General features: G+C 38.7%; 1 protein-coding gene across 1 annotated transcript in view; it reads right to left on the bottom strand.

The window, feature by feature from the left end:
- Positions 1 to 16,733, bottom strand: part of SIM2 (SIM bHLH transcription factor 2) — a 56,441-nt gene that overhangs the window by 12,956 nt on the left and 26,752 nt on the right. The window contains exons 5-7 of the mRNA XM_069871736.1: positions 8,714 to 8,799; positions 6,326 to 6,525; positions 2,833 to 2,939 (exon numbers count right to left, since the gene is read on the bottom strand). Of these exons, the coding sequence (XP_069727837.1) occupies positions 2,833 to 2,939; positions 6,326 to 6,525; positions 8,714 to 8,799 (393 nt within the window). The remainder of the gene's footprint in view (positions 1 to 2,832; positions 2,940 to 6,325; positions 6,526 to 8,713; positions 8,800 to 16,733) is intronic.

Here is a 16,733-nt window from a genome sequence, read left to right as displayed (position 1 = left end):
TGGCACACACAACCTGGCATGTCATTGGCCCAGCCCTCGAGCGGTGTGGTCGGTGGGTGATGCCCTAGGAGACTCTACAGTTCTTTTGCCCTCTTAAAAACCAGCGCAGCTCTGCCAGACAGCTTGATTGCTGTGGGAGCAAAAGTAGCCTCAATGCCATGGACAAAGTATAAACTGTGCTCTGCTATATGACAGGCTTTAAAAGACACAGGTGGACTTCCAGGAAGTGGCAGAACAGTTTGGTGATTATTAGCTGGGGCTAATTGTGATGTGGCTCTTGTAAAAGATTTTGTCGGAAAAGCAATGATGTTACTACACATGGGATGCACAAAAACCTCCTCACAGAGAGACAATGGTACAAATGAAGTGATTTTTCTGAGGCCAGCAAAATTATTTGTTTATACTGTAGCAAGGAATACTTTTTCTGTACTAGAACAGCTTCTCTATCCTGTCTTTTAGAATGCAAGATCCTTAGGCTCATTATTTGTGTGTTCACATTTCCCCAGTTGCAGAGCAAACACTGTGTATATTGATGGTGCTATAGAAATAAATAACACTAGTTCAAATGCCGGAAGCTTTTTCATATGGCTGGAAGCTAATGAAATGTGTAAAACAGGAAATACTCTTTGCTGCCAACACACCTTAGGCAAATATTCACATTTACATTTTCCTCATAGTCAGACGTTCTTGTTATATCCCTTCTAACTTGTTCTCCTCACGGTCTCCCTTGTTTTGTTCTCTATGTTGCCTAACTTAAAGTTCAGTTGCTTTTGGCCTTCAGTTTGGGAATTATTTTTCTTCTAAAAAAGCAATAGTTACTCTAGTGTAGGGTTGCTTTTTTTTTTTCTTTTCTTCTTTTTTTTTAATACCCTTATTAGGTGTAAGATGTTTCTTTCCAGATTTCTTCATCAGATGACACTTAATCATCAAATCGCTTTTTAGAGTGGTACGTCAAACTTGCCAACCTTTTGCTGTTCGTGTTCCTAAGACATTTACTAATGGATGGTGGGGGAGTTATAACAGTGTTCCCCAGAGGAAGCTTGTACACTTTACATCTGTTTTAATAATTCATATTACTTGGTATTCTAACCATGATTCTGCACTGTTTCCACTGTTGCTTAAACATTAGCCATTAGTTTTTGATTCTTGACATTTACCTACTTTGAAACTTTCATAAATTTCTTTGCATGTGTCTCGTGTTTTTCTTCTGGTATCAAACTTTACAATAATTTATCTTTGTCACTCAGATACAGCATCTAGAGAACTGCTTTAAGTTATTCTGTTTTGTTAAGGATTTTTTTCTTGTGGGAGGAGGGGTGTGTGTGTTGTAAGTTAGTAAACATGATATGTCTTTCTATTTAAAACTCCAGTCGTACCACACACACACAGAATTATACATCACTCTGTTCTAATATGGAAAACTGTTTTCCAAGAGATGACTCTGGCTATAAGAAAATCTCTGTACTGGATGACATAGGTATTTCAAATAGTCTTGTGAAAATAATGAGTGATATTTTGTACAGGTCAAGAGTCACATCCAGACGCAGATATTAACAGTACAAAGAAGATGCAGGACACTACTGTGTATGGTGGACATTCTAGTTTTCAATTTGCCATTGCCCAGAGTATTAAGTGGTGTTTCAGTAAACATGGACTTGCTGTAAAGATCAGCTTCTGCTTTTCCAGGTGTAGCACACACTGCCATTAACAGAATTCAGCACTTCAAATTTCAGCATCGACTTAGAGTCATAAAATCCTTAAGGTTGGAAAAGACCCCTAAGATCATCAAGCCCAACCATCAGAGCAATACCGTGCCTACTAACCCATGTCCTAAAGTGCCACGTATACACATTTTTAGAAGACCTCCAGGGATGTTGATTCCACCACTTCTCTGGCAGCCTGTTCCAATGCTTCACCACTCTTTCAATAAAGAATTTTTTCCTAATATCCAGTTTAAACCTCCCCTGATGCAACTTGAGGCAATTTCCTTGCCAAACGCCATTATATTCTTGTTTATAATCCAAATCTTCATGAAGAACACATATTAGGTGAAGAACTGACTACTTTCTCCTTCAGGAAACCTAAGGGAGAGATTTCACTCTGGCAATTTCAGCCTACAGGAGCAATCTGGAAAAAAATGCACTGATAGTGGATTTTCAATGTCAACTTTGCATCGTATGGGCAGCGGCAGAGTGAGCCAAATCCAGAGTTCAACTAGTCCCTCAATTTGCTTCTCAAATTAGTGTGCTACTGAATGAACTACTTCTCAAATCCAGATGTTTGAAGATATGACTAGTTAGCAGATGGGGAATTATTAAATGTGTAATATTTTTTTTCCTATCACTCCATTCTCCAAACCTCATCCACATGCTATTAATGAATATTCATCTAAGGACTTTTGGGGTCTGCATTCACTTCAAACATGGGATGATTATTACTAACATATTTCAGAGTCATGGGGAGCTGTTGCATAGTTTTTCTTTTACCAACAGAGGCTAGGAAAGATCAGAATTTCCCCTCTCACACACTTGTTCTTTAAGCTTTTTTCCTTCAAGATTTCACCACCCAGAATCAAGTCCAAATTTTCAAAAGGGCCTAGATCCTTTAAGGAGAAAGATAAAAGTGGCCAGATATTTTTTCAGAAACACAGCATATTGAGTATCAACTTATTTGCAGACCTAATGGTTTCCTTAAGCGATAGCCAAGCACTTTTGAAAATCTAGCTCCCGTCAAGATTTGGAAAGCTTTCTTTACTTTCCAGCACAGCGCTTGTTGTCTGCAAAACTTCTCACTCTACTTAATAAATTTCAGTCCAGCATTCTTTTCACTTACACAAATGATGAGCGTATCGTAAATGGAACACATCACAGCCATGAACGTGGTGGTAGAGGGTTTTTTCTATCAGATCTTGGGGCTCATATCCAGTTAATTCAGTCACTCTGGAAAAGGAAGATTCCATAATAAGCAAATCTCTGGGAATATTCAGTTTCATTAACCTAACATTTGATTGTGCCAACAAATCAAGGGCCTAAAAACTGCAGGACAAAATGTTAGTTTTGGAAACAGAATCTTCATCTTTATAAGAAAACAAACCCTCTCAACCCAGCCAAAGCAAGGTGCAGCTATTCCCTGGCCAACTTTACACATGGATAGGAAAAAGATTTATTTTACTTATTTTACTTATTTCCACTTGGGGCTTTTGCCACTACCGTACATGACCCTTTGCACAAAGATCCAGTTGAGTAGGCATTCATGAAACAATAAAACTACTCTTGTGAACTGCTGACACTTTTTCATTTGCTTTTGCAAGCATACAATTGCAGCAGGTATGTCAATCCATAGAATCTGTGATCATGGTCAATAATAAATCCAGGCTAACGCCTAACAGGAGGAGGAAGGAAGCAAGAGTTTATTCAGGCTGAGAATGTGGAAAGACAAGGACCTATAAAGATCACAAGCTAAGAAAAGTAAGCTTGAAGCTAGATATCAGAAAAACATTCTCACACAACGAGAAGTAAAATAATGAAACAAATTTGAAACAGCAGTATCTCTGCAGATGCTATAGAACCAGATTATATTGGTCAGATTTACACTAGGTCAGACCTGAAGAATCAAACTTCATGGTTTAGAATAGACTTTTGTTTATTTACAACTGTTGTTTGAGAACAAAAGTCCTTAAAGTACATTGCAACTCATCCATAATGTGGGTTATTTATCCAGTGTTGTTGCAGTGGTGGAGGGGTTATGCTGTCCTGGGCTTTCTTCACCTAAAAAGGTGGAACAGAGGTACCTGTACAAATGCATCTCTACATTAACAAGCAACACAGTCCAATAGCAGGTGGTCGGTAGAGAAAAATTGTTATAGTCAAGGATCTACTTCCGCAGCATCAGATGTATCTGCATATTTTAATTTTGGCACTTTTAGTTGGGACTAGCTCTAGTCCAGGGCTGTGAACTGAAAGCTTTATAGTAGTTGGAGCATCTTAGACATGTTCTTTGAGGTTTTCTTCCAGTTTAGATACAGGAGGAGTGTAGTACACATGCCTAAGGCCTCTTTATAACGTGAACAGCAGTGCAATGAGTGGGGATGGTCTGGACATTTGCACCAAAAGAATGCTTCTGGTCTGAAGTTAAATGCTAATGAGGATACACTCTGTATTAGAGTATAACACAGCAGTATCTACAGAAATGAATACAAGGGTCTCAAGCAATATTTCACTGGTGGCTGCAGATAATGTAATTTTTTATTACTTTTTTTTTTCTTTTGTAACTATCTATGTATCTTCTTCACTCTTACCCTAATGGTAAGTAATTGTGTGAACTCCACTGAAACTGGAGACTTTACTTGAGAGAGATTGTTGGAGGGTGGGATTCTTCTGAAGGAAATCAGAAAAACAAACAACAGAATGTCTTTGCAGTCTGATTTATTATAAACAATGTATAAATACATCCATACCAACTCTAGCTCTGCCTTTATCTGGGGAACTTTTGCATGCCTTTGCCTCAATCAGGGACTGCCTACGCACAGTGAGCACGTGTGGTCTCTTTCTGCATGTGGATATGTGTACATGTGCTTGTGTTTCAACTCTGCACTGTGCCCTGTCCCTCCTGGCTTACAATTCTAGGTGCCCAAATGCGCACTTAAGCCTATCAGCATGGTGAATTATTGGTGTAAGATCCCGGTCAGGTTTCAGTGCTCCTCCTGACTTCAGTGCAATTTAAACAAGGGTGACAGTTTCACCCTGCCTACTTAATCAGTAAGTACAGGAACAGCCAATCCAAAAACACATAGAAGACCACAAACCTAAACCAGGTGTTAATTTTTCTGGAAGTGCAGCCTCACTTTGAAGTTGGTCTTCCCACAAGCCAAAAAAACATCATTAACAGTTATGAGGACACCCAAACTTTTGAAAAGTTTTAATCTGGAAATGAAGTCAGCTGCTTGACTTCCTTGACACAAACACACCCCCACTCAATGAGCTACTATAAAGAGCTTGGGCTCTGAAGATTTTTATTTGGGTGTGACAGGGCACACAGGAGGAAACAGTGCTTCCCCAATGGCCAGTTCCGCCCTCTAAATTTCTTTAAAGCCTTTGTAAGCTATGTAGCAATGAATAAATCAGACGCATCACAAAAATCAGAAGCAGCAGATGCCTTTGTAGGGAAGTAACTGTCTCATTTTTTTAGTGACCTTAATAAATTAGCTCCTGCATGTTTTATATTGTATCAAGAGTCTCCAGAGACTTATTTAACTGCTCCTTCCCTTGTCTTTCATACTGGCCTCTCTGCTGTGACTGCCACCTCTAAAGATCCACCAACAGTTTTCCTTGTATGGATACTAGAAGCAAGCTTGAAAATAGTTTTATCTTATTCCTAATGTGTCCCTGCTCTGAGCAAACATAATTTGGTTTATTCAGCTGGGAGAGCAAAGGGTAATGCTTAATACCCCCCATTGTCCTGTGTGTGGATGATACCCACCTGCTCTTCAGTAAACACAGCTATGAAACGATGCTGGTTCTATCTGTGCTCCTGTCAACACCTCTACTTATACTGCTTCCTTTGAAGACACTTATGTCTCCAGGCAATTCCTCTTAGGCACGTAATTTCCTTTTTCTTCCACATGCAAAGACATGTTGCTGTACCCCTTGTGCTTCTTTGTAGCAGTTATATTAAGTGGAGTGTGCCTTTCTTTGGGAGTAATTCTAGGAACATGCAGTTTTTTGTATTTTAGCAGCTGATGGCCCACTATCTCATAAACAGCATGGAGAAAAAGCGTATTCTTGCATGGTTGACCTGCCACGTAAAACTTCCCCACTGTCTTAGTTGGGTTCGTTTCATTGCAAATGTATTATACATTTGATCTTTGTCCAGAAGACTATGTTTTCTTACTATTCAGTTAAAAGATTTCTGGATGACCCTGGCAAGTTATTTGACCTCAGTGTTCATTTGGGGTTTTTTTTTTAATTGTGGACGATGATACATCTTCGTTCCTTCTGCTAGCTTTGTATGTCAAAATTTATGTCCTTTAAGGCAAAAATGTGCTACTGTTCATGTGCCTGTTATTTACAGCATGAACACTTTAGTTGACTCTCTGAAGTAACTGTAGGTTAAATTGTACAGGTTCTTAAATGTGGGTATTCAAGACAAAGAATGGTCTATCCAGCTACTTGAAAGGTTCTGAAGAACTCACATGGTCTTTGTGTTCCAGATCTATTTTGGAATGCTTTTTTTTTCCATGGGTATTTTGATTTGTTTGGGAACCACTGTAGCTTATGACAACACTAAATTTTGAAAACATTTCATGCTAAATGAAATAGCTGCTTACCTGGAATCTAGGAATATTAATTTTAAGTCCAAACTTGCTCTGAACATAAACATGTTACTGTGAAGTTTGATCTCAGTGATTGCACTGGGAGGTAAAGATTGACCTACAGCCACCAGTCCAACGATTTGGTAACAGGAATCATACAAAGACATATCTAGCATATACTGCCGTATCTTCAAATAGCCACTGCAATGGATCACCTGGCATGAGAAGAAAACACACTCAATATCTAATGCAATGGAAGAGGCCTCGAGTCAGCCAACCACCCAGTTTCAACAAGATTATAAATACACCCTTATAAAACTTAAATACTACATAACCTGTTAAGGCTTGAAAGAGTGGTTAATTTATGAATGGAGATTAAAACAAGGGTTTGTGTTACTGCCGAAGTGATTAATCCAGTATTAAAACACATGCTCTTTGGGACCATCTTGACCGCTTTCAAGTTAATTCTTTAAAGTCTCTTTGGTACAGAGTTCTTGTAGATATATTCAGAATGCCTGTTCATAAATAAAAAAAATCTGGAAGTTGCTTTTTAAATTGACACTGTCTCACAAACAATGCAGAGGTATATACAAATATTTCCATTTTAATGAGTTGTTACTCTGGTGAAAAAGAGACACTTCAAAAACCCAGTGGAGATGAATGCATCCCATTTGTAAAAATTAACTGCTGTATATGTAAATGCACTTAAAAGTAGTTTTAAGTTCTCCAGTCAAGTTCAGACGATGTTATTTTGACATGTGACCAAGCCCAGGGTCTTGATGCCAGATTCCTGAATCCCCATTTACAATTCCTAATCACAGGAGTGATAACTTCAGTCTTGGACTGTAAAAATTCACAATGTCAGCTAAAGGGGGAATTATAACTGGGGACTATTCCAGCACATAAGATTTATTTAATGTAGTGCTAGTGTTTAGAAATCATTTGTGCTCCTGCCAACTTTCTAGTCCAAACAGCAGGCAGACTACATGTCCTTCAGCATAATTTTTGTATTTGTTTGACTTTTAACTGTGTCCAATGTAAAGGAATTAATTTCCACTGTATTTAGTACTCCTGAACAACCTACTAAACAGCCACCTACAAATATGCTCCCTCTGTATAACCTTCCTTTCTTCTCTCCCATCAATAAGTGATCAGTATGTTTATCAAAAGCACAGTAGCAAGAAAAACTTAAGTAAGTTCTCCCAGCAGATCCTATTATTTGATTCATGAGCTTTCCCCCCAGCTAATCGGGTGATATTTTCAAAATTACTAGGTCCTAACTCTAAGTATTGTCAAAGCAAATAAGTTTAGGCTAACATCTCTCTAGATGAATACATCCTTAAATTTTTAACTGCATAAACTTTTAAAAACAAGCAGAAGATGGAAGGTGATCCCTATGATCAGCAGTCATAACTGGGGTGGAATACCCCCACTACAAACTCTACTCTTTTACCTGATTGCAGATTCAGCTTTGGGATAGAATAATTTTTGCTGGGAAGCAGCTGAGCAAACAAGGGTCCATGTAATGAAGAATTATAAGTATAACCAGGTAGACAGCAGTGTAAATAGACAGATATATGTCTGGACCTTGAACACATTCCTTAAAAGAGCTCTGCTTATCTTGCATGTTTTCCTTCTTTGTTTTTCAATGACTCAAACAAAATGAATCCTCACCAGAATGTGTGTGAAGTATCCTTCTCTCCTGATGCTTAAGTGATGGAATTAGATCAAAAGGCCAGCAAATACACACTGCAAAGCTGAAAATAAGAACTACCTGAACGCAGGTGTTGTTACAGAATCTCAGGATTTGCTGTGGCTTCGGGTTTCATGTAGTAAATATAAATTAATACAAACTGTAAGATTTATAAACAGACTTGCTAGTTTTGAACAGTTCAGCCCTGAGCTGATAGTGATGATTGCTTAGGGTATCATCATGGCCTCATTATGTTGAGGTAATTCTGGTCAGGCCAATGAGGTGACTTGTGCAACTGGATGGCTGCTCAGCCAGAGCACTGTAATACCGAGGCAGAGGGAAGTGGGAAGAGTCCCAGGTTCCTGTGTCTGGGTTCCTGCCTCATCTGCCTCCAGTTCCACAGGGGAATAAGACCTGTGCACTCTCTTTGCACCTCAGTGGTTGTGCTCCTGCCAGTTCCCCAGTCTGGGGATTAGGATATGGTAATATGGCACAAAGTGAACTCTAATTCACTGCAGGAGCTTAGACTTGCATTATTAAGGGAATCTGCAATAAGTAGTGGCTTTTTTTTTTTTTTTTGCATCTGTTCTGATTCTCTGTATCACAGACTTGGCTTTCAGCCACACATGTAAGAAAATCTAAATAAATAAACTCTTCTCTGGTTGAATATTGGGCTGGAGGGAGGGGAGGTTGAAGCTTATACACATTACCTTGTAGCCACTGCATGTCAATCCTGCATTCCTCTTGGCTAGGACACACTTCATTCTCAGGAAAAATGATCTCTCAATTTCATATTCTGAAAGCATAAACCACACTGCTTACTTATAACTGAAGATTTCAAAACTTTTTATGACATTGCCTTTCATGATTTAATAGATGTGTTTATATCTCAGCCTTAGGCAGCAATAAAAGTCAATATAGTATTTTTCCAACTCAATCTCTGCCCTCAAGTCTTATTTCACTTTTATGTTAGGATTCACTGGAAAGCTGGAAAAGTCAACACGACCAGGTCTCCAAATTTCTGTTTACACCACCCTTCACGAAGCTATCACCTTGTTTCTGGACAGCTAAGTACCGGTCCATATTGGTAAAAAGGGGAGGAAATGTCTCCTTTGAAAAGCAGGTAAATAAATGTACTCTCCAAAGTAATAGCAGAATGAGAAACAAGAAAATTCATTTGGTTTGTAATATTTCCAATGTATGTAGACAGTTGTGCCCAGACCAGTGACCTTCTGGCCTCCATATGCAATATTATTACCTGTTTCACTGACTTCCAAAATTATCCTGGTAGATGGTTTTTAATCAAATGTCTTTATGGATAATCTACAGAAATGTTTTAATGTTAAATATTGCTCATGCACCTATGTATTTTCTGCTAAGGATAAGTTAATAAGTAACTGTTATCTTTAACTATTCTCAATAACGATTTAGACATCATTAATAGTTCTGACTTTTTACTGAAAGTTGTGGTTTGGCAGAACACAACTATATTAGGAAAAAAGCCCTCACTTGGTACACCCATGAGTAGGGAAATCAGTGAAGCAGAGGGGTTTTCAGATTTGCCACCATGCATGTTAGCTCCTAAATACCCACGGGGTTTGATTGAAAGTCCACTGTAATCAGTTGGAGTATTGCTTTCATTTGATTTAACTATTGAGTTGTATTCCCATTTTTTTGCATCCCTCGCCCAGTTATCATGTCTTAGCCACACACCTGCAGTGGTTTCAGCCTCAGACCACTGAGGAAACCACCTGGAAACCGGTAAACTCTCTGCATTAAGTTCCAAGTTTAAAGATCTGAAGATACAACCACAGAAAAAGGATTTAGCGAGGAGGGAAAAGAAATACAATACGTGGTGCATCTCAAATAGTTTCAGCCTTCCTGAGTATTTGAATTTTAAATTTATCTCCCTAATGTAAATTAGATCCATATGAGGGAAATCAGGCACTTAAATGAAGTGGCACATCTACTATAGAGTCTTAAATATGAATATATGCAATTCGGTGGGAAGAAGCCTTACAGTACAGATTACTATTGCTGAAACATGATCTGACAAGTAAAGAATGGAACTGGGACTTGGGAACATCGGTGCAATTCATGGCTTTAGTACAGATTTTCTGTGTGCCCTTACCCTAGTGCTTGCTCTCTTTCTGCCGCAGTACCATGCACAGAAAATAAATATAACTGTCCCTTCACGAGCACCAAGGGAGAAAAACAATTAGCACACAGTAATAAGGCTGTCTTCAGACCTGAACTGAGCTGCTATCAATTTTAATTATTTACACTCTTCTATAAAAGGAGATGATTAGTGGAATTGGAAGCAATACCTTAAACTTCTCAAATGACCTGCCACAAGACTTAAAATAGTCTCTTTCAGAAACAAGATCCTTCCAGACACCTTATTCTTTAGCTTTCTATTTGCTGCTTACTTCTTTTTTAAATCTTACTGCAGATTAGTGCACTCCTACAGAAACACTCAGTTAGCTCTAACTTCACTTTTCCACCAGGAATAGGTTATGATGTACAGCATAGTCTTTAGGCGTCTATAAAAACTAAAGGGGTACCCAGACTGTAAGATAATATTTTTCCTTTATTATTTAAATTTGTTAATTATTTCATTATTTAAGAAGAGATCTTGTCTTTCTGATTTTGTGATGGTAGATTGCAAGCAAGATAGACCCTTGGAACACTAGTCCCCATAACTAGCTACAGGCTCTCTAGGAAACCAGAAGGGTTATTAAAACAATTCAAGGGCCATGATGCTGTGTGGTGTAGAAGGACGGAGTAAAGAGGGATAGAGTTGCACCCTAGCATTAAGTGGTACAGGGACAGATAAGTGATAGGATTGTAACTCAATAGTAGCAGCTTGTGATTTGTGACATTGGAGAGTAATCATAGAATCATCGAATCACCAGGTTGGAAAATACCCACCAGATCATCGAGTCCAACCATTCCCATCAAACACTAAACCATGCCCCTCAGCACCTCATCCACCCCTCTTTTAAACACCTCCAGGGAAGGTGACCCAACCATCTCCCTGGGCAGCCTGTTCCAGTGCCCAACGACCCTTTCTGTGAAATATTTTTTCCTGATGTCAAGCCTGAACCTTCCCTGGCAGAGCTTGAGGCCATTCCCTCTCGTCCTGTCCCTTGTCATTTGGGAGAAGAGGCCAGCTCCCTCCTCTTTGTTGTTGTGCGTAATCAAGTGCAAAATTATATAACTGCAATTTAATAGTGATGTGTTTATTAAGTATTGATTATTAAATTATTAGGTTGTAGTAGTGGCCCTTAAGGCCCTTAATCAGTTATAACTCATGCCTGCAATCTAAAGTGGGAAGAATTACCCACGAGGTACCTTGGGACTCATCTGGCAGCTTCCATTTCTGAGGCTTGAGCTAGATGATGTTAAGCTGCCTTAAGTAAGCGAAGGGAGAAATGGCCACGTGGCCAAACAGAATCTGGACCCTGAGTGACATATTGCCTTTTTTGCCTGAAGAGGCCAAAGCAGCGTATGCGTGATAATAAACGTTCCTCCTCCCATGTGTATTAGGAATGGTTGTTCATGTTTGTGTGGGGGCCCAGTGTCACTGTGAGATTTGGTGCTGGGGGAGGTGTAAGCAGACTGTGTCTAAAGGAGTAAAGGAGACCTTGACCATTCCTGGATCATCTGGGATCATAACTGCTAACATAGTTATTTAGTAATGTGACATGTCTCATAGCACAGGCTGATGCAGAGTGCTGCAACATTTTTAACCAGCCAGCTGGGAGAGTTACATGGTTGGTTAAGGCTTATTGTTGTGTCAAGGTTCCCAGTAAATGATGCGCAGGTGCTACATGGCATTTGGCATCTTATTTGCAGGATTGTAGATGAAGAATACAAAAGCCAGAGAGAGAGCCTTGTGACTATGTGAGCGAGTATAAAATCTAGCAGGCTTTGAGACTGACTTGCTGGCAAGAAAGAGCAGGACTAGGCTATTTATATTGCTCATGCTCGTGTGAGTGCCATTAGTGCATACGTGGTGTCTGTAAAAGTGCTGTTCTCCTTTCTGTGTCAATTTGCCGTGCACGGGCTCTGTGTGTATGTGTGTCTTTGTGCACACCAACTAGTAATAAAACCTTCTCTAGACCTGATCTAGAGACTGTAAAATATAAAGGAACAGTAAGACCAAAGCCCTCGCATGAAGAACCTAGATGTGCAAGACTCAGAACAGTGTGAATTAGTAATAATATTAACTGATACCTTTGCCAATGTGACTCCCCAGTACCTTTGAAAGCAGCAGAAGGGTGGAGCAAAGCAAAAAACAACTAAAGTAAATTTGTAATTGTAAAGCTGATTAGGAAATAAGAAGCCCCAGTATCCTACTGGATGCTAACACATCCATCAACACAGTGCAAAAATATCACATCCAGGATGTACCTGATGTAATTAAGAAGGTCTACTCTGATGAAGAGAATGTAGAAAGAAAATTAGGTACTTCTAGGTTTAGCAAGCAAAGGGGGAGAAGCTGAATATTCAAATAGGAGAAATCAAATGAGCTGTGAGAAGAGTGATTACTAATGCGTGCCGTCCTGCTGCAGAGGTTAATCACAAAACTGTGAGGAGACAGTAGGCATGAAAGTTCAGTTATAAAGCAGGATAAAAACCCTGAAACATAATTAGACAGCACCTACTGTAAAAGAAAAATGACTAGAGATGTTCAGGGATGCAGCAAAAGTCTCAAATTAGGAAAGACAGAATAACAGTAAAAGTAAAATAAGAACTTCAGGCTTCAGTAAGAGGTGAATGTGACCAATTATTCTCAAGAGTTAAGTGATTTTATCAGTCAGAATTAAGTTTAGAAAAATTGAAAAAATATAACAATACAAAGCACCTAGACCTAGTAATGTAATTATTGCTGTCACTGGTGTGCTTTCAAGCAAACATGTGAGCACAGCGCATACAAATAACAGAAAGAATCTTAGGCTTTCAAGGAGGTAAAAGAATTTTGAAAATGAGCTGAAAATAACCAAGTACTATCAGCTCTTAAGTAGTTAAAAGCTGACAGAACTGTGAGTTAAGCACATACATATGAAATTTAAGAGAGAATAATGAATAGTAAAATGTTATGACTGAAGGAAAAGAGCCTTCTTAAGTATTAGAGAAGATTCATACCATCTAATAATTGAAGCTTAACCACTCTATTAAATTATTCTGAAATGTTAACTACATAAAGCATCACTGTAAGTGGTGTTAACACCTTTCCTTTGAGTGTTAAGGTGTTAAAAATATATGTAGAAACTATGTTTGTTGTAGAGAAGAGATGAAACCAGCAGACTGCAGACATCACTGAAGAAAAGTCAATCCATTCAAGTCCTTTGGATGTTGATTACTACATATTGCTCAGATTTGATTTTGTTGTCTTTTTTTATCTTCTGTGAAAAAGGAGAATAAGAAATAAAACCAATACAATGTGAAGATGTTTTCATCTCTAACAAAAGAAATCCCATTTCTCTGCATGAGGATGTACTTCGTATTATTATTAGTTCTAATGATTAAGAGAACACTGTTAGAGCACTGTAATGTCTGTGACCATACTCTATGTGTGTTTGCAAACTTGATGTATACACAAAACAGCATTTTTAGAGCTACAAGAAAAAAGGGAGACTTCATTAAGAATAGCATTGTCAGCCATGGTAAATGGTGCTTTCCAACTGTGCCTTCACAACACCTGGCACTGGGACAACTGTATCTTCGCACAGTGAAGATATAAGGTATTGGGGATATTTTAGATTGGAATAAAATGATCTCATATGTAAATTCATATTTGTCACTGCAGGAGGCATTCTATATTATATTGCCCCTCTGACTACAGCTTCCAGAAGCAGTCTGATAAACTGGAAAACTGACAACAAGCTGTACAGAGTAGAGTAGAGTAGAGTAGAGTAGAGTAGAGTAGAGTAGAGTAGAGTAGAGTAGAGTAGAGTAGAATAGTTCAGTTGGAAGGGACCTAAACAGTCATGTAGTCCAACTGCCTGACCAATTCAGAGCTGATCAATTTATCAAGGGCATTGTCCAAATGCCTCTTAGACAATGCCATGCTTGGGGTATCGACCACCTCTCTAGGAAGCCTGTTGCAGTGTTTGAACATGCTCTCGGTGAAGAAATGCTTCCTAATGTCCAGTCTAAAACTCCTCTGGAGCAGCTTTGAACCATTACCATATGTCCTGTTGCTGGATATCAGGGAGAAGACACCAACAGCCTCCTCTCCACTAACCCTCCTCAGGAAGCTGTAGAGAACAGTGAACCTACACCTCAGGCTCCTTTTCTCCAGACCAGACAAATCCTCAGCCACTCCTTGCAGGACACGCCTTCCAGCCCTTTCACCAGCTTTGTTGCCCTCCTCTGGACACACTTGAAGACCTTCACATCTTTCTTAAATTGTGGGCCCAGAACGCCACACTAGCACTCCAGGTGAGACTGCACCAATGCCAGTTACAGTGGAATAACTGCCTCTTTTGATCAGCTGGTTATACTGTATTTAATACACCACAGGATGTAATTTGTCCTCTTGGCTGCCAGGGCACACTGACGACTGATAGTGAATTTAGCATCAACCAGCGCCACCAGGTCTTTTTCCACAGATATGCTCTCCACACACTCCTCTCCCAGCCACTTGAGGTTTCAAAACAGTGAGCAGTCACCACATGGCAATGGCATTTGTTGCTGCAACTCATGATTAATTTCACTATTGTTGTATGTCTTACTCAACATCTTTTCTTTCAAATACTTACTATTCCAGCAAGCCCACTACATACGACGAAATTTGTCTGTTTAATTGCACCACCTCTAGCATTTGCTATAACCACCTATAATTCTGACAAACAGCTGTGTATTGCTATGAAAGATTTTAATGCAGTTTTCCTTTACGAGTTATGCAGCATGAGTCTGCTTTTCCCACCTTCCGCTTTACTAACCATATCAGCATTTATTTTCCCTTTTTACCTGAATGTGACTTGTTTCCCTCTCCCAAACAATCTCAAAATAATTGGGAAATTGATCCTTGACTTCATAAACGTGTTGAATACTTTTCAAAGTCTGTACATTCTTCTAAGTTGTTTTCAGTAGTGTAGTCAAGGAAATGTTTCGATAGCTGCTATAGCTAAAAAGAAACCTCAGCCCCACTGCTGAATTCCCAAGTATCTTGAAAGATTGTGATGGTAGCCTCCTGAAAAGTGGACCAACTATCTTAGTACAGCTTTTAACATTTCCCAGAACTTAGTAACGTTGTGTTTCTCTACTACAGGAATTAGAGATCAAAAGCAGAGTTTTAGGGTTCTTCCTAAATGTTTACACTCCCAGTTTTGGCATAGTGCTTTTCTTTATGCAGTCATGTGGAATATGATTATGGGTCTATTTTTCTGTTACAACCACTTCCAATATTTGTCATAACTTGGATTTACTTATGATAGCAAGTTTCTAATTTTGTTTGCCCTGGATCAATGTTTAGCATTTGAAAGCTTTTGCCTTCACCCCACTGCACCACAAACTTTTATTGAAATCTTTTAAAGAATGACTCTTGATTTTTATCCTGGAATTCCAGTTTTCCATTTTCCCCCAACTAGATGATTGGTAATAGTTGGAAATGAAAACTGACACAGTTAAAACACTAGTTTTGATCAACATGATTATATACTGTGAGCTGATTTCTCTGACTTTCCTGCTGCATTTCTTTGGAAGAATGTACCTGCGTTTGCTAAGATCCTGACTTCTTCTACATGTCTACTAGCAAATATTTTAATAAAGTTGATGTATCATTTATAATTAATTTTGTAGGAGGAGGCACTACAGGTCAGAATCCATATCCATGTCCAAGATGTCCATTTCTAATGCATCATTGCCTACTTTTTAGCCTAACTCCATGTTTCCCTTGTCACATTCAGAGTTTTTCTATTCTATTAATATATTACCATATTGCCTGGTCATCTTACACCATCAGGCACCTTCCCTGAAGAACTGCTGCAATGTATTTGAGTTGATTCAGTAAAAGCTATAAATGAGGCAGAGAGTAAATGACTTCAATCAAATCCCAGACCAAACTTATCCATATGTTAACATCCTCACAGAGCTGAAACACAGCAACCTGTGAATAAGAACATAGATAAATATTGCTGTCTATGGACATACAGAAGATATACTTCTTTGGCAGAACACTGAGTACTGTTCCTACTATATATGCCTTCTCTGCTAATCCCTTTTTTTCTTAGCCTGGTATGTAATGCAACAGAGTTTGACTTCAAGAACTAATGAAGAATAAAATAGCTTGATTACATTTTACAGATTTGTATTTTCTTACTTTTGTGAACAGACTAAACATAATGATAAAGAAAATGATTCTTGCCATTTTTTTATAAAGAATTTGTGTATTTGTTCATTCACATTGTACATGACTGCCAACCAGAATTCTCCAAGCTTTTTTGTGAAATTATGGTTAGCTTTATGGAAGCCAGAATTGTCTAACCCTGTGGGTGCAACTATGAAATCTGTCTTTGTTTTCTAATCCATATTTCATCTCTCTTCAAAGAAAATGGTCACAAAATTCTGTGGTTTGTATGCTGCTTGCATAGTGGAATGAGAAAATAGCATCATAAGAGTTTTTTCCGCAACTTCACCTTTTTTTTGACTTTATTTTCTCTAAGGTAAAAGCTACTATTTTATATCTCTTTGACAAAGCTCTGAAGTTTCAACATTCGT

This window comes from Phaenicophaeus curvirostris, chromosome 1 (genome assembly GCF_032191515.1).
Source record: "Phaenicophaeus curvirostris isolate KB17595 chromosome 1, BPBGC_Pcur_1.0, whole genome shotgun sequence".
Lineage (NCBI taxonomy): Eukaryota > Metazoa > Chordata > Aves > Cuculiformes > Cuculidae > Phaenicophaeus > Phaenicophaeus curvirostris.
The sequence above is the reverse complement of the archived record's forward strand: the minus strand, read 5'-3'. Positions and strand labels throughout refer to the sequence as shown.